The sequence below is a fragment of the Pieris napi genome, chromosome 5 (assembly GCF_905475465.1).
Source record: "Pieris napi chromosome 5, ilPieNapi1.2, whole genome shotgun sequence".
Taxonomy (NCBI): domain Eukaryota; kingdom Metazoa; phylum Arthropoda; class Insecta; order Lepidoptera; family Pieridae; genus Pieris; species Pieris napi.
Genome location: NC_062238.1, coordinates 7,437,270 through 7,457,365, shown reverse-complemented (window position 1 = coordinate 7,457,365; position 20,096 = coordinate 7,437,270). Strand labels below are relative to the sequence as shown.

The following is a 20,096-nucleotide window of genomic DNA, read 5'->3' as shown; positions in this document are numbered from 1 at the left end:
TTACACAAAATAGTCATTTACATTCATTAATTAAAAGAATGATCAATATTATTAACAATGTAATGTTTTACAAAAATTCACACTTTGTACGATAAGTAAACTATTTTAGGGCGGTCACTGAAAATTTAAATGTTTAATAAAATACCATTTTTGTGTATCAGCATAGTCCGTTTTATTCTAAGTTATAAAATAAGGACATCACACAACAAATAAAAGCACTTGTATATTAGGATTAAATTTACATAACTATTCTATTATCTATTATTTACAAATCCAAAATAATTCAGATCAGTTATTTATTAAAACAAAATAATGTATTCTGTTCTATTGATAACAATCTTATCAGATACCCGGGGTCAAAAACTATGGTTTTAGAAATAGTTTTGATGGTCAGGTCATTTTAACAAAATATAGAACAGCAATTCAAGCAAAAGTTTTATATATTTATAAGAATCTCTCTTATTTTTTTACGCATTTATAGAAATCATTATATACAACAAATTACAATAACAGATTTACAAAGAAACATTTATGTTTATCAATAATTTAAATTAAAATGTCACTTAAGAGTAATATTGTGAATGAACGCTTAGCGCTATGTATGATTCGCGTATGTCAAATCCAATACGTTTGTTTAAATATGGGAGTGATACTTAGCGCCAAATCTCGACTGTAACTCGGTAAATTCAGAGTCTAGACTCTAGACGCCTTGTGTATAGATTTTAAAGCGAGCAATTTCATTTGCGTTTTTCGTATTGGACAATTTTATTTCTAACTTTCATTCTTTCTAAGGCAAGAATTTTGTATTGTAGTTCACAAGTTCATAAACTTCTGACACTAAGACTTCTGCGCAAATTTTGACAATTTATTTGGCGGGAACTTTAAGTCCTTGAGTCTGTCAACGTCAATGATTATTATAAACTTTGACATGAGTCAGATTTGATGTTAAAAAGGTTTTAATACTTGAGATGCATAGCTAATAAGCTACGGCTTGAGCCCGGAATACAAAAATAGTTTCTCATAAATATGTTTTAATTTTATGTTATGACTGCGATCGATGTTTTCGGAAGCATCGCTTATCCGCTTGTCGAGTCAAAATGTCGGAGACAAAATTTCTATGTTTGAATACACGTAGAATATCTTCGCGAGCCTCTTGTATACCTTCGCAGACTATTTTACTCCTTTGTATGTTTCCCTGTTGGTAATAATAAACATTATTTCGGGCACAAAAAAGGATTGGCTGTTTAAGGGCGCTTATACAGCAAAAATTAGTTTTAAATGGGAAACCCATACAAGAATTTATAAAGATAAATCTATCTAACAATAGTTGTTAAACACATAATTATATATATTAATTTGTATTTTCCTTTCTAAAGAAAGTGGCTGTAACCTAAATTGTTTTAATGAAATTCAGATATAGCAAACAGGACTGTTAAATTAGTCTATGTATAACCAAATATTCTCCAAGAACGGTTCATAATAGTCAATATCATAGACAATAATTTTTTTTTTTAATATTAATCCTTAATCAGATATCATTGCATCCTGTTCTGTGACTACTTACATTTTCATAGTGTCAGACTTTTTTATATAGAACAGGTGGGCAGGAGGCTCATCTGTTGTTTAGTGATACCGCCCATGAACACTCAGCCAGAGAGCTCACGAGTGCGTTGTCGGACGTTTAAGAATTGGTACGCTCTTTGTTTGAAGGACCCTAGTCGAATTGGTTCAGAAATACTTCAGTGGTATATTCATTTGTCATTGCTGTCTTTCTATTAATAAATAAGCAATCATGACAACATATTATTTTAAAGATAATAAATAGTAATAACAATTAAATTATACCTTTATAAGTTCAAGTAGTGAGTGTGAGAGTGGTTTAAGCGCGTTGTGAGCGCGACTTGTCTCTAACAAACGATGTACTCCCTCTAACTGTTCGCCGACATCCGCTTCTAAGGAAACCTATTAAAACATCATTACCTTTAGTCTTTTTAGAGTAGTACTCTTTCGTCTCTTTCTGACAAATGCTGTTTATGCTGTGATGAAGAGGGACAGATTACTTTCGTTAAAGTGCAATTAGACTGAGTTAGTTTTAATGAATAAAACTTGCTTACCGCATAAGAAACATTAATTAAACATTATTAAACATTAATGGGACAGTTTTTACATAAATTGAAAGGTATCTTATACTTTATAAATAAAACTTTATTTATCATCAGTATTTAACACTTATTAGGTAGTACTAGTCTAAATAATAGATACACAGAAGTAGTAAAATATATGTGGTATGAAATGATTTTAGATCTTAATCTTATATAGTATCTTGTAAAATGAAATATTTGGCGATTAAAAGCTTAGACTGTTCCCTAAGAACTTAAAGACTGTTTAGGAGAACCTAAAATACCGTCCAATATTACATAGACGCATCTCAAACTGAACCCTTTTATACAACTAATTAAATACTTAAGAATTCTCGTAGAAATGAAAGAAATGCCTGTTGCATTTCTTGCATCGGCTATATATTGAGTGTCGATGTTTGAATGGGCTTAGTAATAATGTGCAAGTTTATACGTGCAGTATAATTATTATAATTTTATGTAATAATATATCATTGATCTTATAAATTTTACCTAAAAATTGAGTCCATATTATGTTTCCACCCCACACACTATTGTAAACTTTTGTTTCTGAATATGTATACAATAAAAAAAAACTATTTAATTTACCAAATCGTCCATTTGCGCGGTCAAATGATGCACCTTCCATCCCTCGGCGGAGACAAGCACGTGCTTCTGTGTAGCGATCGCTACGATATCCCTCGCGCGTGTCTCGCGTCGTTTCACGTCGGACGGCCGCGTAAAGTGCAATGCCGTACTACGCCACCCGCATACGTACGTCGAGGTTAGGGACGGTCCTTTAAAATACGAATTTTAACTTTTTTATTTCGTATACAATAACTGGTTTCATATTGTTACGAAAACGGGTTGACTGCAATGTTTTTACATTTTTCCACTAGTTACAGAACTAGTTTTCAGGCCTTGCTACACCCCTTTAATGAGGAATATACTATATAGTGAAGACAAGTGATAAAGTACTGTGTGAAGTGCGTGTAATTCGAGTAATTAGTGAATTTCTGTGCGTAATTTCCGGTTTTTAGTGTAAACAGATTCTTCACTGATTTATCCCTTGAAGAAAACTACGGCGTATTCTATCCGAACCCCTACCTCGTAACAATATTATATATTACTTTATTTAATGGTAATGGTATGTTCGTATACATGTATCCACAGAGACCTCACTTACCACTGAATCTTTTTTCTGTATATTTTTTATTGTTAGTTTTAATAAATGTTTATTGAAGTGAAACTTCTTTATCGGGGTTGGAAGAAAATTTAGTGTAACATTTTTTCGTTACGCGTCACATTTTTCCGTTACGCGCCATCTTTTGAAGTGAAACTTCTTTATCGACGTATGGGAGAAATTTTGTAGCAGGTTACGCGCCATGTTGCTTTTTGAAGTCAAACTTCTTTATCGGCGTTGGAAAAAAATTTACACACATTTGTCACATTTTTCGGTTACGCGCCATCTTTTTCTTGTCCCTACTACGGTTGATCCGAAGAGATTCGAAGCCATTAGTAACAAAAATTTATAATAACTATAACAATGATACTTAAAATTCTATTACAATTTATGAAATTCTGTAATAATCTTAGTGGTAATAAGGTAAAATGAAATAATTGTATTATTTGTATTCAAGTCTGTGATATTAAAAGCCTTTTGTTAAACTTTATCTAATTTAACTTTATTTAACCAATTTCTGTAAAGTTGCATATAGTAGATCATTTTTCGAAAAATAAGGTCATAAAGAAGTTTCACTTCTTACGTGTGTACACCTAGTACACGCACACATTTTTTCTTTCCTAAAAACTCTAACCGATTATAATGGACCATTTAGGAAACTTACGCTTGGGTATGACCGGGGCAGGAGGCGGCGTCGGAGGTTTCTCTTCAACTGGGTAGTCGCAGTGACGCACTTCACTTGTTAATCTGAAAATAGAACGTTATTGAATTATTTAGAAAACACAAATTAAAATTTAAAAAAAAAAATATTTTTACTGTAATATTGTTTTGATAAGACATAAATTAAACTGAGCAGTTAGTATTGTCATTGATTGACATACGGCCAAAACCAATATGCAATCTCAATCCAATTTTAGCTGTCATAGACTGACAATTCAATCCATTTCTAAAGAAAAGCATGCCAATATTCAATACATGGACTGAGATACCAATCTAATTATTCAACCAATCGTTCAGAGGGCGGATAAGAGATTGAAGATTGCCCTCTGTATGAAAATGAATGTTTACTCATGCCAACAACCTATCTGTCCATTTTGACAGTTGCTTCGATTGGCCAAATCAATCTCGGATTGCTATCGGTGAAACTCGTATGATTTGGGTTTGGGATTGCGACCTAACTTAATATTCATTGGGAAAATTTATTCATCTTCGTCATCTTCCAGTTCTAGTGATAGTGATTTGGAAGTTTAAATGCAATTATCCGATTGGGATAGTAATTCTGAAGCTGGAAGAAGACAACGTACTTCTGTGCGAAGACATAAGAAGACAAGAATTAATTATACCCAGAGCCTGAATGACGCCGAATTCACATTTAGATTTAGGTTAACAAAAGAAGCTTTGGAGATGGAGACACTTTTACACAAAGTGATGTCTATCATATATGACTTCTTGCAGGTTTCATCTTTTCATCAACTTTTGTAAAAAAAAATTAAATGTTAGCTACAACCAAAAATATTTGTTACTATAGATACTACCTACTAACTCCACTTCAAAACCTCAAGACTCCAGCAGAACATCTTTATAACGAATCTCAAATACGAAGCAGAAATGTGGTGGAAAGGACATAATATGGTGTTTGGAAAAAATCGGTTCCCCAAAATCGGTTTGTCAAAAAAGGTTTTGCTTCAAGTATCTCGTGTACAAGCCGTGATAGTGGCATGTGCAGTGTTGCACGATATTGCTATTGATATGCGAGATGAACATTTTGAACTACTGCAACAAGTAGATGAACAAGCTGATGATATTGATCAAAGCGCAATTGACAACGTGGGAAATGCAAGTGTGCGAAGTAATCTTATAAGTGATTATTTTGCTTTATTACTATAATATTTTATAAATTACAACATTTTTGAGATAAATTAAATAAAAATTCAATGCTTTTATTTAAATAAAAATACAAATTTTAATACAATACATCCTTGCTCCAGGCACAAAATCTATTATTTTTCTAATTTATTTAACAATATTTTTTTTTTGGCCCATAATTCTCTTTTATGCTCTCTTTCTTCCTCTTCAAATGCCCATTGCTTTCTCTTAATTAGAAGCTCTTCTTTTCAATTGACTTTCATTTCCTTCGACAGACAACAATATCATGTCTTTGACTTTTTCCTCGATAGGGGGTAAGAGGAGTAGCAGCTCTAGGGCCACCTCCTGTACGATATGTTTCAGCATGTATCAAGGCAGACTTTTTTCTTGTAGCCCTCTTTAAGCTTTAGCACTGCGAAAGTTTACCCCACTTGTGCTATTAAACAGCGCCTCCAGCGTCTTCCAGCACTGCTCTTTCTCTTGCCAGGTGACTGAGTCACTCTTTTTATTTTCTAATATATTTTTATGGTCAGCAACAAGCGAAGTTAGAAGGTCAACTTCTTCCCGGCTGAAATTGACGCTTCTTTCACGTTTTTGCGTAGACATTTTTTTAAGTTAAAGAACCAACCTCGAATCTTTGTGATTAAACAACATACACAAACTACTCAGAGAAAATTTATATTTGTAATAATATGTACTAAAATACTCAATATGACATGACAGCCCGTTTCGTTACAAGTAATATTAAATGACCAACAAAAAGGTTCTATGTTTTTCTATAGAATTTTGTAACTTTATTTGTTCGTAACAAAAAACAAACAAAACGTTGCACAGCTATTTGCTACTTTATCCATACATAGTGAAACAGCCCTAAGTCTTACTTATTTTATTTCGTTCCAAAAACAGCAAACTTTTGGTATGCTTGATCACAACATATTGCATTGAACGAAACGCGGTCGAGAGGCAAGGATCACGCAAAAGATTGCTGTCAATCTTTTGTCAAATAAACAATCGGATAGCAGAAATGTTTATTGGCATGCAGATTGGAGATCGGTCTTTAGATATGAATCAGTCCAAGATTGGTTATAATCATAGATTGAGGATACATTGTTAATTTTGGCCGATAACCTTTACACATTTAAAGAAAAAACTTTTTGACCGGATTGAAGTTATGTATTATTATAAATTTACAACTATTTAACATAATGTCCTCAATAGAGGACACCGTGAGCCAATTTTGCCAAAACTCTCCATCTTTTAGTCAATACCAACTCCGGGGAAATAAATACAGATAATGCAACTTTCTCTACAGCTGTGATACTTTTTGACATTCAACACTTTTTGTCTTCAGTCACCGTGACCACGCACGCTGTAAAGCACGCGAAACGTCGGATAAATTTAAAATTATGTTAAATAGTTGTAAATTTATAATAATACATAACTTCAATCCGGTCAAAAAGTTTTTTCTTTAAACTGAGCAGTGTTGGCCTAGCGTGCGGCTCTCATCCCGGAAGCCGTAGATTCAATCCCCAGCTGTGCACCAATGGACTTTCTTTCTATGTGCGCATTTAACATTCGCTCGAACGGTGAATGAAAACATCGTGTGGAAACCGACATGTCTTAGACCCAAAAAGTCGACGGTGTCAGGCACAGGAGGCTGATCACCTACTTGCCAATTAGATTGACAATTATGAAACTGATACAGAAGAAAAAAAAAAAAAAAGAAGAACCTAGACCTGAAAAGATTGTAGCGCCACTGATTTATATAAAAATTTAAATAAAAATGCACTTACAACTGTTTCCGCGGCTTCTTCCTCGGTGAGACATCGGTTTGCCTTGGTGGCTCCGGTTCATCTGGGGTTGGTGATGACGCTGCTGACATGGTGGTAGACCCGCTTCCCGGTCCCTGGGAGGTTGTCACATCCTCCCACCCCGTGTTACTTATATATTGGCTATTCACACTACTCATTGCACTATTATTCATAGTATTCACACTGTCAATGCTACCCAAGGTACTTAGACTATTCAAGGTACCCACACGACTGATTGCACTAACATTTAAGTTACTTAAGTTATTCCCCACAACCACATTGCCAATATTGCTAATACTGCTCAGTGTTGCTATATTGCTTATGGTAGTATTGCTTAGATTGGCAATATTTGATGTTATGTTGCCTATGTTTCCTACTTGGGATATTGTTGATATCGTATTCATTTGGTTTTTAGATGGCGACCTGAAAGGAATAATTTAATTTTACTGACTGTGGTATGGGAATCACTTCGCAGTATTGAGCCAAGTACATACAGTGTAAACTCTTTATAACATCATTCGCTATAACGAAAAATCTCTATAACAGAAAAACTGCTTGCTTTAACACAAAACCCATACAATAATTCACTCTTTATAACGCAACTGCAATTCTCTGCAAAATTACGAAGAAATATTTTCATGTTTAGACATCAACAACATACTTAAGTGTAATTCTTTTTATAAGCAGCTTACAGAAGTAACCTTTTGAGTTGCCGAAATTTCTAAGAAATACAACTGAGGTCATAAACAGCCGACTCGCCATTGTTATTGTTAATTGGGTTTTTATCCTCTTGCGTATAACGAAAAAAACCTCAGTCGCTTTAAATTCGTTATAAAGAGTTTACAGTATGTTTAAAAATAATGTAATATAAAATATCATTTATTCATATACGTAACACATCCAACGTTAAAAAGGGGGAGGTTAGTCTACAAATTGTTTCTTTTGATTCAAAGCCAAGAAAAGTATTGTCATTAGACAGGTAAATAAGGGAGCGTTCAAATATTACGTCACGCAATTTTTGGAGATTCTTGACGATCCCCCCCCCCACCCCCTCTCATATGTAACGCGCCGTAACGTTTTTCTTGTGTCTTTTTGTGGATACATGCAATGTGTTTATTTTTAAACTAATTTATTGTATAGAGATGTTTTGTTTCCCAAATAAAAAAAAATTATACTAAAGCAGACAAAGAAAATATCTGAAAATCTCACCCATCGACATCCCGTTTCCTTAAGATGGAAGGTCTGGGAAGAACGGGTGTGCTGGTAATAGTTGTGGTTTGACGAGCCTCTGATGATGTTTGGACGGCATTTACTCCACTCGCTGTAATTACATTTTACCCTTGGTAACTAGATAATATTTATCTATGGTAATAGGGATCAACATCTTGAACAGCAACATGTATGTCGCAGCCAAATAGCTTAATTAGCCGTTCAATTAACAGCCTAGCCTTTTAACTAAACGACGCCGTTTAACTAGTGGTCTAATATAATGCGTCGATTATTTTGAGCCTTATAAAATAAAATAAAATTCACCATTCGCCATTCTTGCGGTCAGAAAAGCTTCAAAACAGAGGCTATAAATAACACAACATAAGTAACACAACTTTACAGAAACAGACATACAACTACATTAGTTAAAATAGATTACTAATTTAGTTTATAAGTGATATTACTTAATTATTAAAAAAAAGATCTTACACCAACCCTTATTACGCCATAATAAAAAATATATATATTAACTAGCAGACTCGGCCAAACGTTGCTGTGGCTAAGGTTTTTGTTATATTACATAGAAGTAAATTAATCAAGGGAAACAGTAGGAGAACACCAGTCATGGGGACCACCATGCTTTTTTGGTGGTAATGCCATTAAATTGTAGCTTATGTGAAACGTTGGTACTTTCAACACAGCGCCATCTGTTTGAATTGTGACTGTCAAATAATAAACAAATTATTTGCAATAAAATAATATTCCGGGAATAAATTAAGATGTAAGCTATCCTATCTTTTAATTTAGATCAAACTGCACACGGTGTGTTAATTTGATTGAAATCGGTTAAGTAGTTTAGGAGTTCATAGCGGACAAACAATGTGACGCGTAATTTATATATATTAAGACTAGCCGTTTCTCGCCCGCTTCGCTAGGCGATTTAAAATAGGAAATAAATAAAATTGTATGTTTCATTATTTTTTTTTTCATATTTTTACTATTCTGTTTTTTAACATCCCGCTAAGAAAATTGAAAATTTTCTAAAATCGAGTTTTTAACAGATGTTGACGTTTTGAGGTTCTACGAAGCCTCCCCGAATGTTTCCGCGTTGAAGACCGTATGTATAAATTTTCATAAAAGTAAAACAGCAATAAAAAAATGAAGGAACGTTGTAATTTAAAATAAATAGCCATAAACCATCTAGGCATCTCGCATCGAATGGCAGTAGTTTCATGTCGATACGATCAGTGGTTTAGGCGTGAAGGAGCCTCAAACGAAGACCATCTAATATATAAAATTCTCGTGTCACAGTTTTTGTTGCCATACTCCTCCGAAACGGCTCGACCGATTTTGATGAAATTTTTTGTGCTTATCCGGTATCTATGAGAATCGGCCAACATCTATTTTTAATCCCCCTAAATGTTAGGGGTACTCCACCCCTAAATTTTATTTTTTAGACCAAACTTTTTGTTTTTATTTTATTATGATACAACATGCCAAAATACATACAACCCTTAACTTTCACCCCTCTACGACCAAACCCTATTTTTTATTATAAATGATATACATGGCAAAACGACGTTTGCCCGGTCAGCTAGATTTTCTTATATATACATATTAAGATTACCTTATTATTACAGTACCTTGGGTTGTAAGCGTATGCGCGTAGGGCGTACTCGGCCTTGCGTGGTGCGGATGCGCAGCTCGCGGCACTTCGTAATACAACTGCGGCGGTGCACTGTTGCCAACACCCCGTACACCTACATTTGCCACACCCACAACCTGCGATAGCCAAACAGTAATTTAAAGAAATTAAACATATATACTGCTATAACCTGATTCCTAGTGAAATATTGGAACTGCTTTTAAACAGAATCAAAACACATATCAAAAAAACCTTAATGTGTATTACACAGTCAATGACTACCTAGAAGATAAAAACGCTTGGCAATCGTTCTAATTATATTTTTATAATTTGATTTGTTATCTTTGAAGTGTTGTGAATATGTGTGTAATGGTGAATGTGGTAAATCGCCGTAACGTTTTTCTGTACCCAATAGTAAAACGTTTCGTGACCACCCAGTGACTCTTTATACCTAAAAGGTTACCATTATGTGGTGTAAAGTACTGGAAAGTCGAAAATAATATTACAATAACGCGTCATGCAATCCCCGCCCCACCCCAAAATTCGTTACGTAATACTTTGACGCGCCCATACCCAAATATTATTCAATTACAGTAATAATTGAAAAACAAAACTTAGATATGAATATTTATTACACTTAATAATTATTCATATCAAAGTTTCTGGACTATATATATATATATTTTGCTAACACGAGTATCACACATTTAAAGAACATAATTTGAATATTTTATGAAACCATTACCAAAAAAAGGATAATTTAAATTAAGGACTAGCATTATCAACATATAAACGAGACACTTTGAATGGTGGGTTTCAAAGGGTCTTATATTCACGGTAAAACAATTATTAAATATATACAAACATACACCAGGAAGGGTCACCCCGCTGTTCTGCTGTATTGAACAATCGCAGGACATAGATTTTGCGTATGTGTGATATAGTGAATAAAGCTAATGCAGACAAATGCAGACAAATGCACAAACCCGCGCTCCGACATATTGCTAGAAAAAGATAAAATAACATTACCTTTGCAGGTTGATAGTTCCTTTGCAAGAGTGGTAAGGGTCTCGGAGCTGGAGGTGGTGGAGTTGGTGTTTTCGGTCTTGTCACACCACTCACTACACCAATTGAACCACGCATTGTGCTCGATATAACACCACTCGCTAGAAATTAAAAAAAACGGCGGTGCTGGAACTCAAACTTAAAATAACTTTATTCATATAGACTGCACCGAAATTGCATATAAAAACGTTATCTCTATTGGAATTTACAGACCGAATACCGACGCATGTCCGATTTTAATAAATAATTTTGATGTAAATATTATTCTATAAATGCAATAATAATAACTGAAGACATTCTGGAAATCAATCAAAAATGGTTTGATAGTGACTGACATAAAATAATATTTACAATAATTTTTTTAATTTAATTGGTAACAATCAGACAATTTAGCAGAATCTATTATTGAAATTGGGTATTAAAATAATCTTATTTTGTTTATAATATTATGGTCAATATAATAAGATGTATATAGTACAAGAATTACTCACAAGTCAATACAGTGGTTGTTGGCAAAGTGACAATAGCAGAGTGTGGAGACAGTGGCGTCTGAGTAGAATGTGGGGGTGTATGTGAGGGTGAAGGTGCCGGTGATGGTTGTCGTGGGGGCACCCCGCGGCTAAGTCCTCTAGAGCCATATACTAAAGCCCCACGGCCGCGACTGTTTGATGACCAACCACTACCTAAACCAGTAAATAAAAATGGTAACAAGTATAACTTTCAGTTGCAATGTTTTTATTCTTTAGAAAATGCAAAATTATAAATTTTTAAATATGTAGTGTATTTAGACGTTAAAGCATTGCCAACTAGATATTAAAATATTTTTTTTAGTATTAATTCTCTGTGAAATAACCCAGATTGTTTAAAATTCCTACATATTATGTTTAATTGTATGTAACTAAAGTATGTTAATTGTCAGTCTTAATACACCATTAGTTGTTTATTACATTGTTAGAATAACTAACTCCCTTACCTCCAATAAAACCTAACCCATTGCTATTATATAAACAGAAATGTTTATTTGCAAGAACTAAAGAAAACTATTGTTGCTGATCTTGTAATTTTACTTTACTCTGCATTGAAGATATTTCTCACCTTGGCCGATAGTAGCCTGTGCTGAAGCTGTAACTGGACGCACTGCTAGGGAAGCCCCAGCAGCTAGACCCCGTGGCACATGACTGGTCCCCTTACTCACTAGAACACTAGCTGCGCTTACATTAACACTTGTCAGGACTGTAAATGCATTTAATTGAAAGTTATTCAAATTTATTCACTTATATTTTTAGTTAACTATTCTATTTCTTAGCCTTATACAGATTAGGTAAAAGACAATGACGTTATCATTATATAAAAGTATTCAGATATACTGCATCCAAAATTACTAATGTAAACTAATAGAACTATTACATTTCACTTTACGTATATATATTAGTAACTAGAGTAGATATTTAGTTAACTCACCTGGTCTAGAGTTTTGATGTTGATTGGTAGGTAGCACTCTAACATTAGCTCCACCAAGAGTTCGTACAGAAGAACTAACAATTAAATTTCCTGAGCCGCTAACAATTTGTGCACCTACATTTAGCATTTGATTCCCACTCACTGTAGATGTTACACTTGTCTGAATAGTATTCAAAGATGGGGAATTATTTGAGTTTAACCCCTGACCTGATAGCTGAGTACCTTGGCTTATTATTTGCGTGCAGGGACTTAATATATGACTGCTTGTTAACAGCTGTGGTTGTGTGAGTATTTGTGCATTTTGACTTATTAACTGATTTCCTTGACTAACAATTTGAGTACCCTGAAAGTAGTAATTTGTATAGGTAAAAAGTAAATACTTCAAGTAAATGATAGTGAAATGCTGTCCACTGGTAAGGCACTCAATCATTAGAAAATGGATGAATGTTACTTGTGTGGTAGACCTTTACCTGAGAAACAACTCCGGAAGAAATTATTTGGGCGCCAGTTGCTGTACGCATCAGTCCAATCGGCCCAGTGCTAGAATGTGTAATTATTTGACTGGTTCCGGTAGTTTTACCTTGACTTGGTATTATATGAGTCATTTTAACGTCTGCACTTGAAATATTCTTAACTATTGTTATTTTTTGTGGCGCTAAGTCGATTGGATACATTTTGCCAGTTGTAATAGACCTATCATTATCCAAGTTATTACTCATAATGTTTCAGTATATGTAACACTATCTAAACATTATATTGCATTAAAATGCAAAATTCATCCAAAAACCAGATAACATTTAATTAATTAACTATCTAGTTTACTTTAAAACAATGTAGCTTTATTTCGAACTTTCCAAATGCGATCGTCTAATATAAATGTAAATCGTAATTACTGACAGTTCACATTTGTTATTAATCAAAATCAAGCATAGACAACCTTGCTTTCAGTAAGACAAAAACTTAAAAGTAACTTAAAATTTCGTTATTGAATAAACTCTGCAGCTTTTAATGAAACTCCTAAGTTTACTAAAAGCTTCATATAATTATTAAATAAAGCTGATATCGTTAGATTTCCTTATAGTCTATTATTATTGGAAAAAAAGTTATAAACACCAACTGTCATTTATATGACACATTTGTTAACTATGCTGTGCAATAATAATTAATAACCATCATTTCATTGTCCATTGTATTTGTTTATGGTATACTAACCATGGCGGGTCACGTAGGTGGCGGTGGTTTTACTAATGAAAATATACAAAGATATAACAATGAAAGACGAAGTAGTAAACAGTGGGTTAAACTTAATGTTGGTGGTACATATTTTCTAACAACCAAAACTACTTTGTCTAGGGACACTAACTCATTTTTGTATCGATTAGTGCAAGAAGACAGTGACTTAATTTCAGATAGGGTTAGTTTTTGATTAAATTATTGTAAACATGTTAAGGTATTATATTTGTAATTCTTGAATATTATTGTTTTAGGATGAAACTGGAGCTTATTTAATAGATAGAGATCCTACGTATTTCTCTCCAGTACTCAACTACTTACGCCACGGAAAGTTGGTCATCAACAATGACATTGCTGAAGAAGGTGTTTTAGAGGAAGCAGAATTTTATAATATAACAGAGCTTATTAAGTTAGTAAAAGAACGAATATCTGAAAGAGAAACAGGACCTTCGAAAGACTCCAAAAATCATGTCTACAGAGTCTTACAATTTCATGAAGAAGAGTTGACGCAAATGGTTTCCTCTATGTCTGATGGTTGGAAATTTGAACAATTGATAAATATTGGATCTCAATATAATTATGGTAGTGAAGACCACGCTGAATTCTTGTGTGTGGTTAGCAGAGAATGTGGTAACAATCCAAATAGCAATGACATAGAACCTACAGATCGAGCAATGGTTCTGCAACAAAAGGGCTCAAGAATTTGAAATTACACTTTTAGAGTAGCAATACTCACTCATACAGTGATAATTAAGACATTTTAAGAGAAAGGTTGTACATAATGTTGCATGAAGTTATGTGAAAGTGTTTTGAATTCTTTAACTTTAAGTATGCATTGCATAAATACAGTTATATGATTTTACAGCTCTTTATATAAGTTAATTCTGCCAAAGTGATGAATGATATTGTCTTCTCAATCTTATTATCGGCCAAATACTCAGTTTCTAGGATGTTTAAAATATATTGTTTGTAAAGTAGACAAATATTACTACAATTATTCTTTATGGTAAAATGCTGTATGTAAAATATTATTTATGGGTGTATGTTCTTCAGATGATTTAACATGTTGGTTTGGTTTTCTGATTAATGAATCTTATTATAAAACAGATAAGAAATATCTCCATACTTAAAAGAAAATATGACTGATATTATTGTTACTTGCTGTAAAAGATATATTTCATAATTTATATAATAGAGATGTCCAGTTAATAAAATCATTGCTCAAAGAAATTTCAACCAAGTCTAAAGTTTAGTACAGTTCAATGTTTTTGTATGTTAAGGTTTTGTTTATAACTTAAATAAAAGACACTGCCTTATAAAACATTATAATAAGCGTTTGATGTACTTATACTTTAATTTGACCCAATAAACATAGCAAACAAAAGAGTAGGTTTATCTTTAATGTGTAATTACAAAGTGCCTCTTGTTAAATAGCATCGCATGTTTGTTAATCTGTATTTTAGACCTAAAATTTATTATAATTATTGTGAGCTATTACTTAAACACTGAGACTTAATAAAGACACCTTGTTAAGCCTCATAAAAAATACAAATTGTAACTAGGTGGTAGTTATTATAATACATAATTACTATGGTAATGTACATTGCTTAGATAAAAATAATAAACAATTATTGTTGTTGATAACTTTATTTCACAGTTTAAAGTAGAGAATTGACTGATGATTGTAAAGATTTATTTGACACACACTTCACTTAAGAAATATTTTCAGGTTAATCAAATATAACTACATTATATGTATGATGCTTTTAAAAAAATAAAGGTTTTTACTATTAAAAACTTATTTATCCTACACATTTCATAAAATATTGCATTTAACTGCATTAAATACAAGTCAACATGAGTATCTCCAAAGATACTTTTAAGAATAGATTAGAGATATATCAAAATACAGTTTCACTCACATTAGTTAAGGCAATGGGGTTTATTGTATTTCATAAAGAATTATTAATCTATCAACTTGCTTTAACAATAAGCTGCCTAGCACCAGTCTGCCATATATGTAAAATCAGAAAAAAGTTTATGGTCAGTTGTACTCAGAGGTCTTGGCTCTTTGGGAGGAGTGAGAACAGCTGCTTCAGAGGTGAACTCACTATCAAAATTACTGACATCTTCTAAATTATTGATTGTTGGCACAAATGGTGGTTTTACTTTTCTCAAAAGTAACTGTTCCCAGTCAACATTTCTGAAGAAAGCCTGCTTCTTAACATCTTCAGCATCTCTCTCTGAGGAACCTAGACGTCTTTCAGGATTCTTTCTTAATAGTCGGCGCATCAGTGCAATTGATTCCAAAGATAATGTTCTTGGATATCTCACTTCATCATTTACAATAGAATCAAATACTTCTCCTTCATCTTCTCCAGGGAATGGTGATTCTCCAACCAACATCTCAAATATTAACACACCAAGGCCCCACCAATCCACTGCTCTCGTGTATGATGTCTCTGTTAGAACTTCAGGAGCCAGAAACTCTGGTGTGCCACAGAAGGTGCCAGTACGATCACCCCAACCCATGCCCTCCTTACATAAACCAAAATCTGCTATCTTGACATACCCCTCTGTGTCAAGAAGCAGATTGTCCAACTTTAAATCTCTATAAATTATGTTATTTTCATGTAAATACTGTAGGCCTAATACTACACAAGCTGCATAAAATACTGCCCTGGGCTCTGTGAACACATCAGCATGTATATGCATCATAAGGTCACCACCAGCAGCATATTCCATCACAAAACACACATGTTGATCGGTTTGAAAGCATGCAAATAAGTTTACTAAAAATGGATGCCTAATGGCATTAGCAACTTCAAAAATGCGTTTTTCAGACAAGAGAGAATCAACCTCATCTCTAGCAATAATATCACCTTTTTTTAAAGCTTTAATGGCAAAATATTCATTTGTTGGTTTGTATTGAGCTAATATTACTTTTCCAAAATGACCTCTTCCTAAGACACTCAGTAGTCTAAAACTAATCATTGACATTTCACCTGACTGCCTCCTAGAATCAGGTTCCTTACTCATCGTTTCTATGACAGATGATGACCTTGAGGAAGACAGGCGCATATTACTTGTTATTTCCACAATTTGATCTTCACTACTTGGGTATTCAAGAAGTAATTTAGGAGATGGAGATGGAGGATATTCCACCAAAGGAGTATTGCAAGCAGAAGATTGTGGATCCTTTGCAATATAATTATCTCTAGTATATGAATCTTCCAGAAATGCAAAAGCTTCTTGTAACTCTTTTTCCATTCGAAGTGTAGAGACATTTGGAGGGGGTTGTACTGGCAGAGTAGGCTTTGCTGGTGGTTGTGAAATAGGCACATGTGGTACAGTTGGTAGACCCAATGGTCTAACACCAGCCATCCCCGTAAAAGTGGCATTGGTATTTTCAATATCTTTATTATCATGATGTATTTCATAGTTATGGTGCTGGCTTTGACTTAGAGCATTTTGAATATTTTGAACAGATGGTGAGGACCTTTTTAACAATCTGCCTAAAACAACAGCAGGTATATGCATTTCTCCATAGGACGGTCGGGGGATGTTTTTGCCTTGTTGTTTGAAAATTTTTCGCTGGCGTTGGAGTTTAGGTTTTCTTGATACAATAGGATTTAAAAACTTAATCTCTGCAAATAATAATCCCTGGGGCTCTAGCTCCAAAGCCATGCCATGCCGAATATCATCAATGAACTCTTCTAGTCTCAAAAACTTAACAGCACATAGGCCTCGCCAGTCTTTCCAATGTATTCCAATTTCAAGTTCTCTTGATTTATCCAGCTTAATTGTGAATCTAAGAAATATAAACAAATGAGTTACTTTTTTAGAAGTGTAATATTTTTTCTATTGTATTTTCCTTAAAAAAAAATATGTTTTATTTTCTATTGTATTTTCTTTAAAAAAATATGTAGGAATGGTATTGTTTTATATAAAGAAAATAAGTATTAGCATTACTGAGTGTATCATGAAATTGAAAAATTAAATGATGCCGCCTACTCAGACAACAAATATGTGACTTGCCAATTGATAAGATGTAATGAGTAATCATATTGTCTAAGAAATTATAAAGATTAAGTTTCAAGGAAACAGATATGCAGTTAAGGGTAATTATTGATTGTAGTATGTATTTAGTTATTCAAGCATAACATGCCTTGAAAAATTTTATGTTTATGTAAGTAATTTAATACTTAGTGACGTAATACCATGCATTACTTATTCATCCTATATAAAATAGGGCACAGTTATAATCTATATAATCTAATTAGTTACATGATGTTCTATCTAGGTTAAAGAGGCTAACTATATATACTTATTTTATCAAACAATTATAATTACATACCTCTGGTCCCATGCCTGCTGTGAACATGGCCTCCAACTAGTTTGAGCAACTGTATGATTGTCCAATTTCATTACAGCCATGATTTCATTACTAGTGTCTTCCTTGATGCTGTATGTATATTTCATGGAGTTTCGTATAGCAACTCCTTTAACAAATGATTTAAGGTCTGAAGGACTAGCTAAAGGGTCACGGCGACTACGTCCTGGCACATCTTCTAGTAGATCCTGGCAGCCCATGAGTCTAACTTCTAATGCCCCAGTTACCTGTACACAAGGACTTATTAATGGTGCTGGAGATATGAAAGGAGGTCTCGCATTTGTCGCTCCAGATAAACTAACATAACCAGGGCTAGACCCAGTACTGCGTAACTCATGTCCGAGTTCTATAAAAGCAGCACTTTCTGCAGGCAATTCTTGTCGCCGCATATCTAGAGACCTACGCAGCAAGTCCAACTTTTGAGTTGACTCTAACAAGTTTGTTTGAGCTTCTTGCAAAGCTTTTTTGTCTGTAACTTTTTTATCACTTTGTAACAGACGTATGGCATTTTTAGATCCTTCAACAACAGCTGCTTCTATACGTAGACGATTCCTTAACTCAGCAATACGTTCATCAAGTAGAGGGTGAATTCCACTCATATCCATATTTCTTCCATCTCCATTAGCTCCAGCATTGTCGCCTTTCTGCTGTTTATAAATTTTAGATATCCTTAGCTTTAAATACTCAATTTTAGCTTTCGAATCTGCAAGCATTTGATGAGCTTCAGCAAGTAGCTTTTTATCTCTGGACTGGTTGCTACTGGTGATACTTTGTATCATATTTTCGGCACCTTGCTTAACTTTTAGTTCAATGTTCAATTGTTTTTCAAGTGAAGCAAGTTTACGATCTGTGGTGCCTTCGCCGAGTTGGCGTTGTTGCTGCGCCGCCTCCGAAGCCAAGATGATCTCTTCATCATAAGATAAGTCTTCTGGCGATGTAGGGGTTGACTGCCCGCGTGATAACAGTAACTGGGATTCTAACTCTTGCAAGTCAGACTTTAATTCATTCAATTTAATATTAGCTTGCTTAACAAGGTTTGCAACATCTGCAAGCGATCTTCGATCAGTAGCTACTTCACGCAATTTCTCCGCGCCTTCCTTTATTTTCAACTCTTTACGTATCTCTCTACGTATAACATCCTTGAGCTCTTCCAACTTAGACGGCAATGCTATTTCTGGAATACATTCCGTTTTAATACCATACTTGACACCCAGTTCGTAAAGGACGGGATGACGAATATAATCACTGTGGTAATAACCTGGGTCTGCCATAATTGAGGATGCACTGTCTAACGTCAGTTAACCATAATTATGAGAGAAAATAACACTGTTGCTCTTCAATCAAAACTAAAAAACCATGACACTACGATATACTACATGTATACTTTTTGCAGAAGATTTCATAATGGAAATAGAATATGAAATATTAAAAATGATGCCCTAAATTAAATTAATTACAAAACAATAAATTATAAACAAGTTGGTCGGTCAACGAAACCAACGGGATGACCAGCGACGATAAAAATTTACTACATTCGCAGACAATAGACTTAAAAGTATGATCCACAGATAATGTGATCCATAGAATACAGTACGAGAATGGGAATGGAAAAGATAACTGCCAAACACCAGTAGCGCTGGTATCGCTTGACCCATAATAAAAGCAAACAAACGTCACATCCCCTACTTTATTATTATAACAAAAGGTAAAACATTTTTTTTCTCCAAAAATACCTCGCTGCGCAGCAATCGGTTGTAATAACAATGGCAATCACAGTTTTCTTAAGGAATTACGCATAAGATGACTGTGAAAAAGCTCTAAAAAGACGTCATTTCAAAGCTATAAACTCTTCGAGGTTATGTTCGGAAACGGAACATATTTTTTTTGAATCCGATTATAAAGGTGTAAACTCATCTACAGGTTTGCATAACCTACTTTTAAATTATGATGTATATGGTATAGGTACTAAGGTATGTATAGGTCTACCAGAATCTGATGGCAAAAAAAAAATTTAAAAATTAGCGATTTACATATGGCAATAAAAGAAAAATTTCATGTGTCAACTGAAATTTCGAGGAATTGTTTTTGGTTTGGCTTCAAATTTCCTTTAAAA

At 33.8% G+C, this 20,096-nt stretch overlaps 3 protein-coding genes across 5 annotated transcripts; 1 reads left to right on the top strand and 2 right to left on the bottom strand.

The window, feature by feature from the left end:
• Positions 1-42: 42 nt before the first annotated feature.
• On the bottom strand, positions 43-13,248 carry LOC125049418 (mucin-5AC). 3 transcript variants are annotated; one of them, XM_047648690.1, is made up of 13 exons: positions 12,828-13,248; positions 12,358-12,700; positions 11,992-12,129; positions 11,388-11,579; positions 10,861-10,997; positions 9,830-9,968; positions 8,187-8,298; positions 7,163-7,400; positions 6,960-7,129; positions 3,965-4,047; positions 2,727-2,914; positions 1,846-1,962; positions 43-1,195 (listed from the first exon to the last, which is right to left on the bottom strand). In XM_047648690.1, exons 1-13 carry the CDS (start codon positions 13,074-13,076, stop codon positions 1,043-1,045), a joined length of 2,259 nt encoding a protein of 752 aa, XP_047504646.1. In that variant the 5' UTR covers positions 13,077-13,248; the 3' UTR covers positions 43-1,042. The 3 variants fall into 3 exon arrangements, with proteins under 3 accessions (XP_047504646.1, XP_047504644.1, XP_047504645.1); XM_047648688.1 differs by having other exon boundaries at positions 6,960-7,400; XM_047648689.1 differs by having other exon boundaries at positions 6,960-7,400; positions 11,992-12,102.
• Positions 13,249-13,533: 285 nt separating this feature from the next.
• Positions 13,534-15,219, top strand: LOC125049421 (BTB/POZ domain-containing protein KCTD5). Its single transcript, XM_047648695.1, has 2 exons — positions 13,534-13,771; positions 13,845-15,219. The coding sequence occupies exons 1-2, from the start codon at positions 13,571-13,573 to the stop codon at positions 14,295-14,297; spliced, it is 654 nt and encodes a 217-aa protein (XP_047504651.1). The 5' UTR covers positions 13,534-13,570; the 3' UTR covers positions 14,298-15,219.
• A 2-nt stretch (positions 15,220-15,221) lies between these two features.
• Positions 15,222-19,509, bottom strand: LOC125049417 (serine/threonine-protein kinase N). The gene is made up of 2 exons (XM_047648687.1): positions 17,948-19,509; positions 15,222-17,401 (listed from the first exon to the last, which is right to left on the bottom strand). The coding sequence occupies exons 1-2, from the start codon at positions 19,252-19,254 to the stop codon at positions 15,589-15,591; spliced, it is 3,120 nt and encodes a 1,039-aa protein (XP_047504643.1). The 5' UTR covers positions 19,255-19,509; the 3' UTR covers positions 15,222-15,588.
• Between the last annotated feature and the right edge of the window lie 587 nt (positions 19,510-20,096).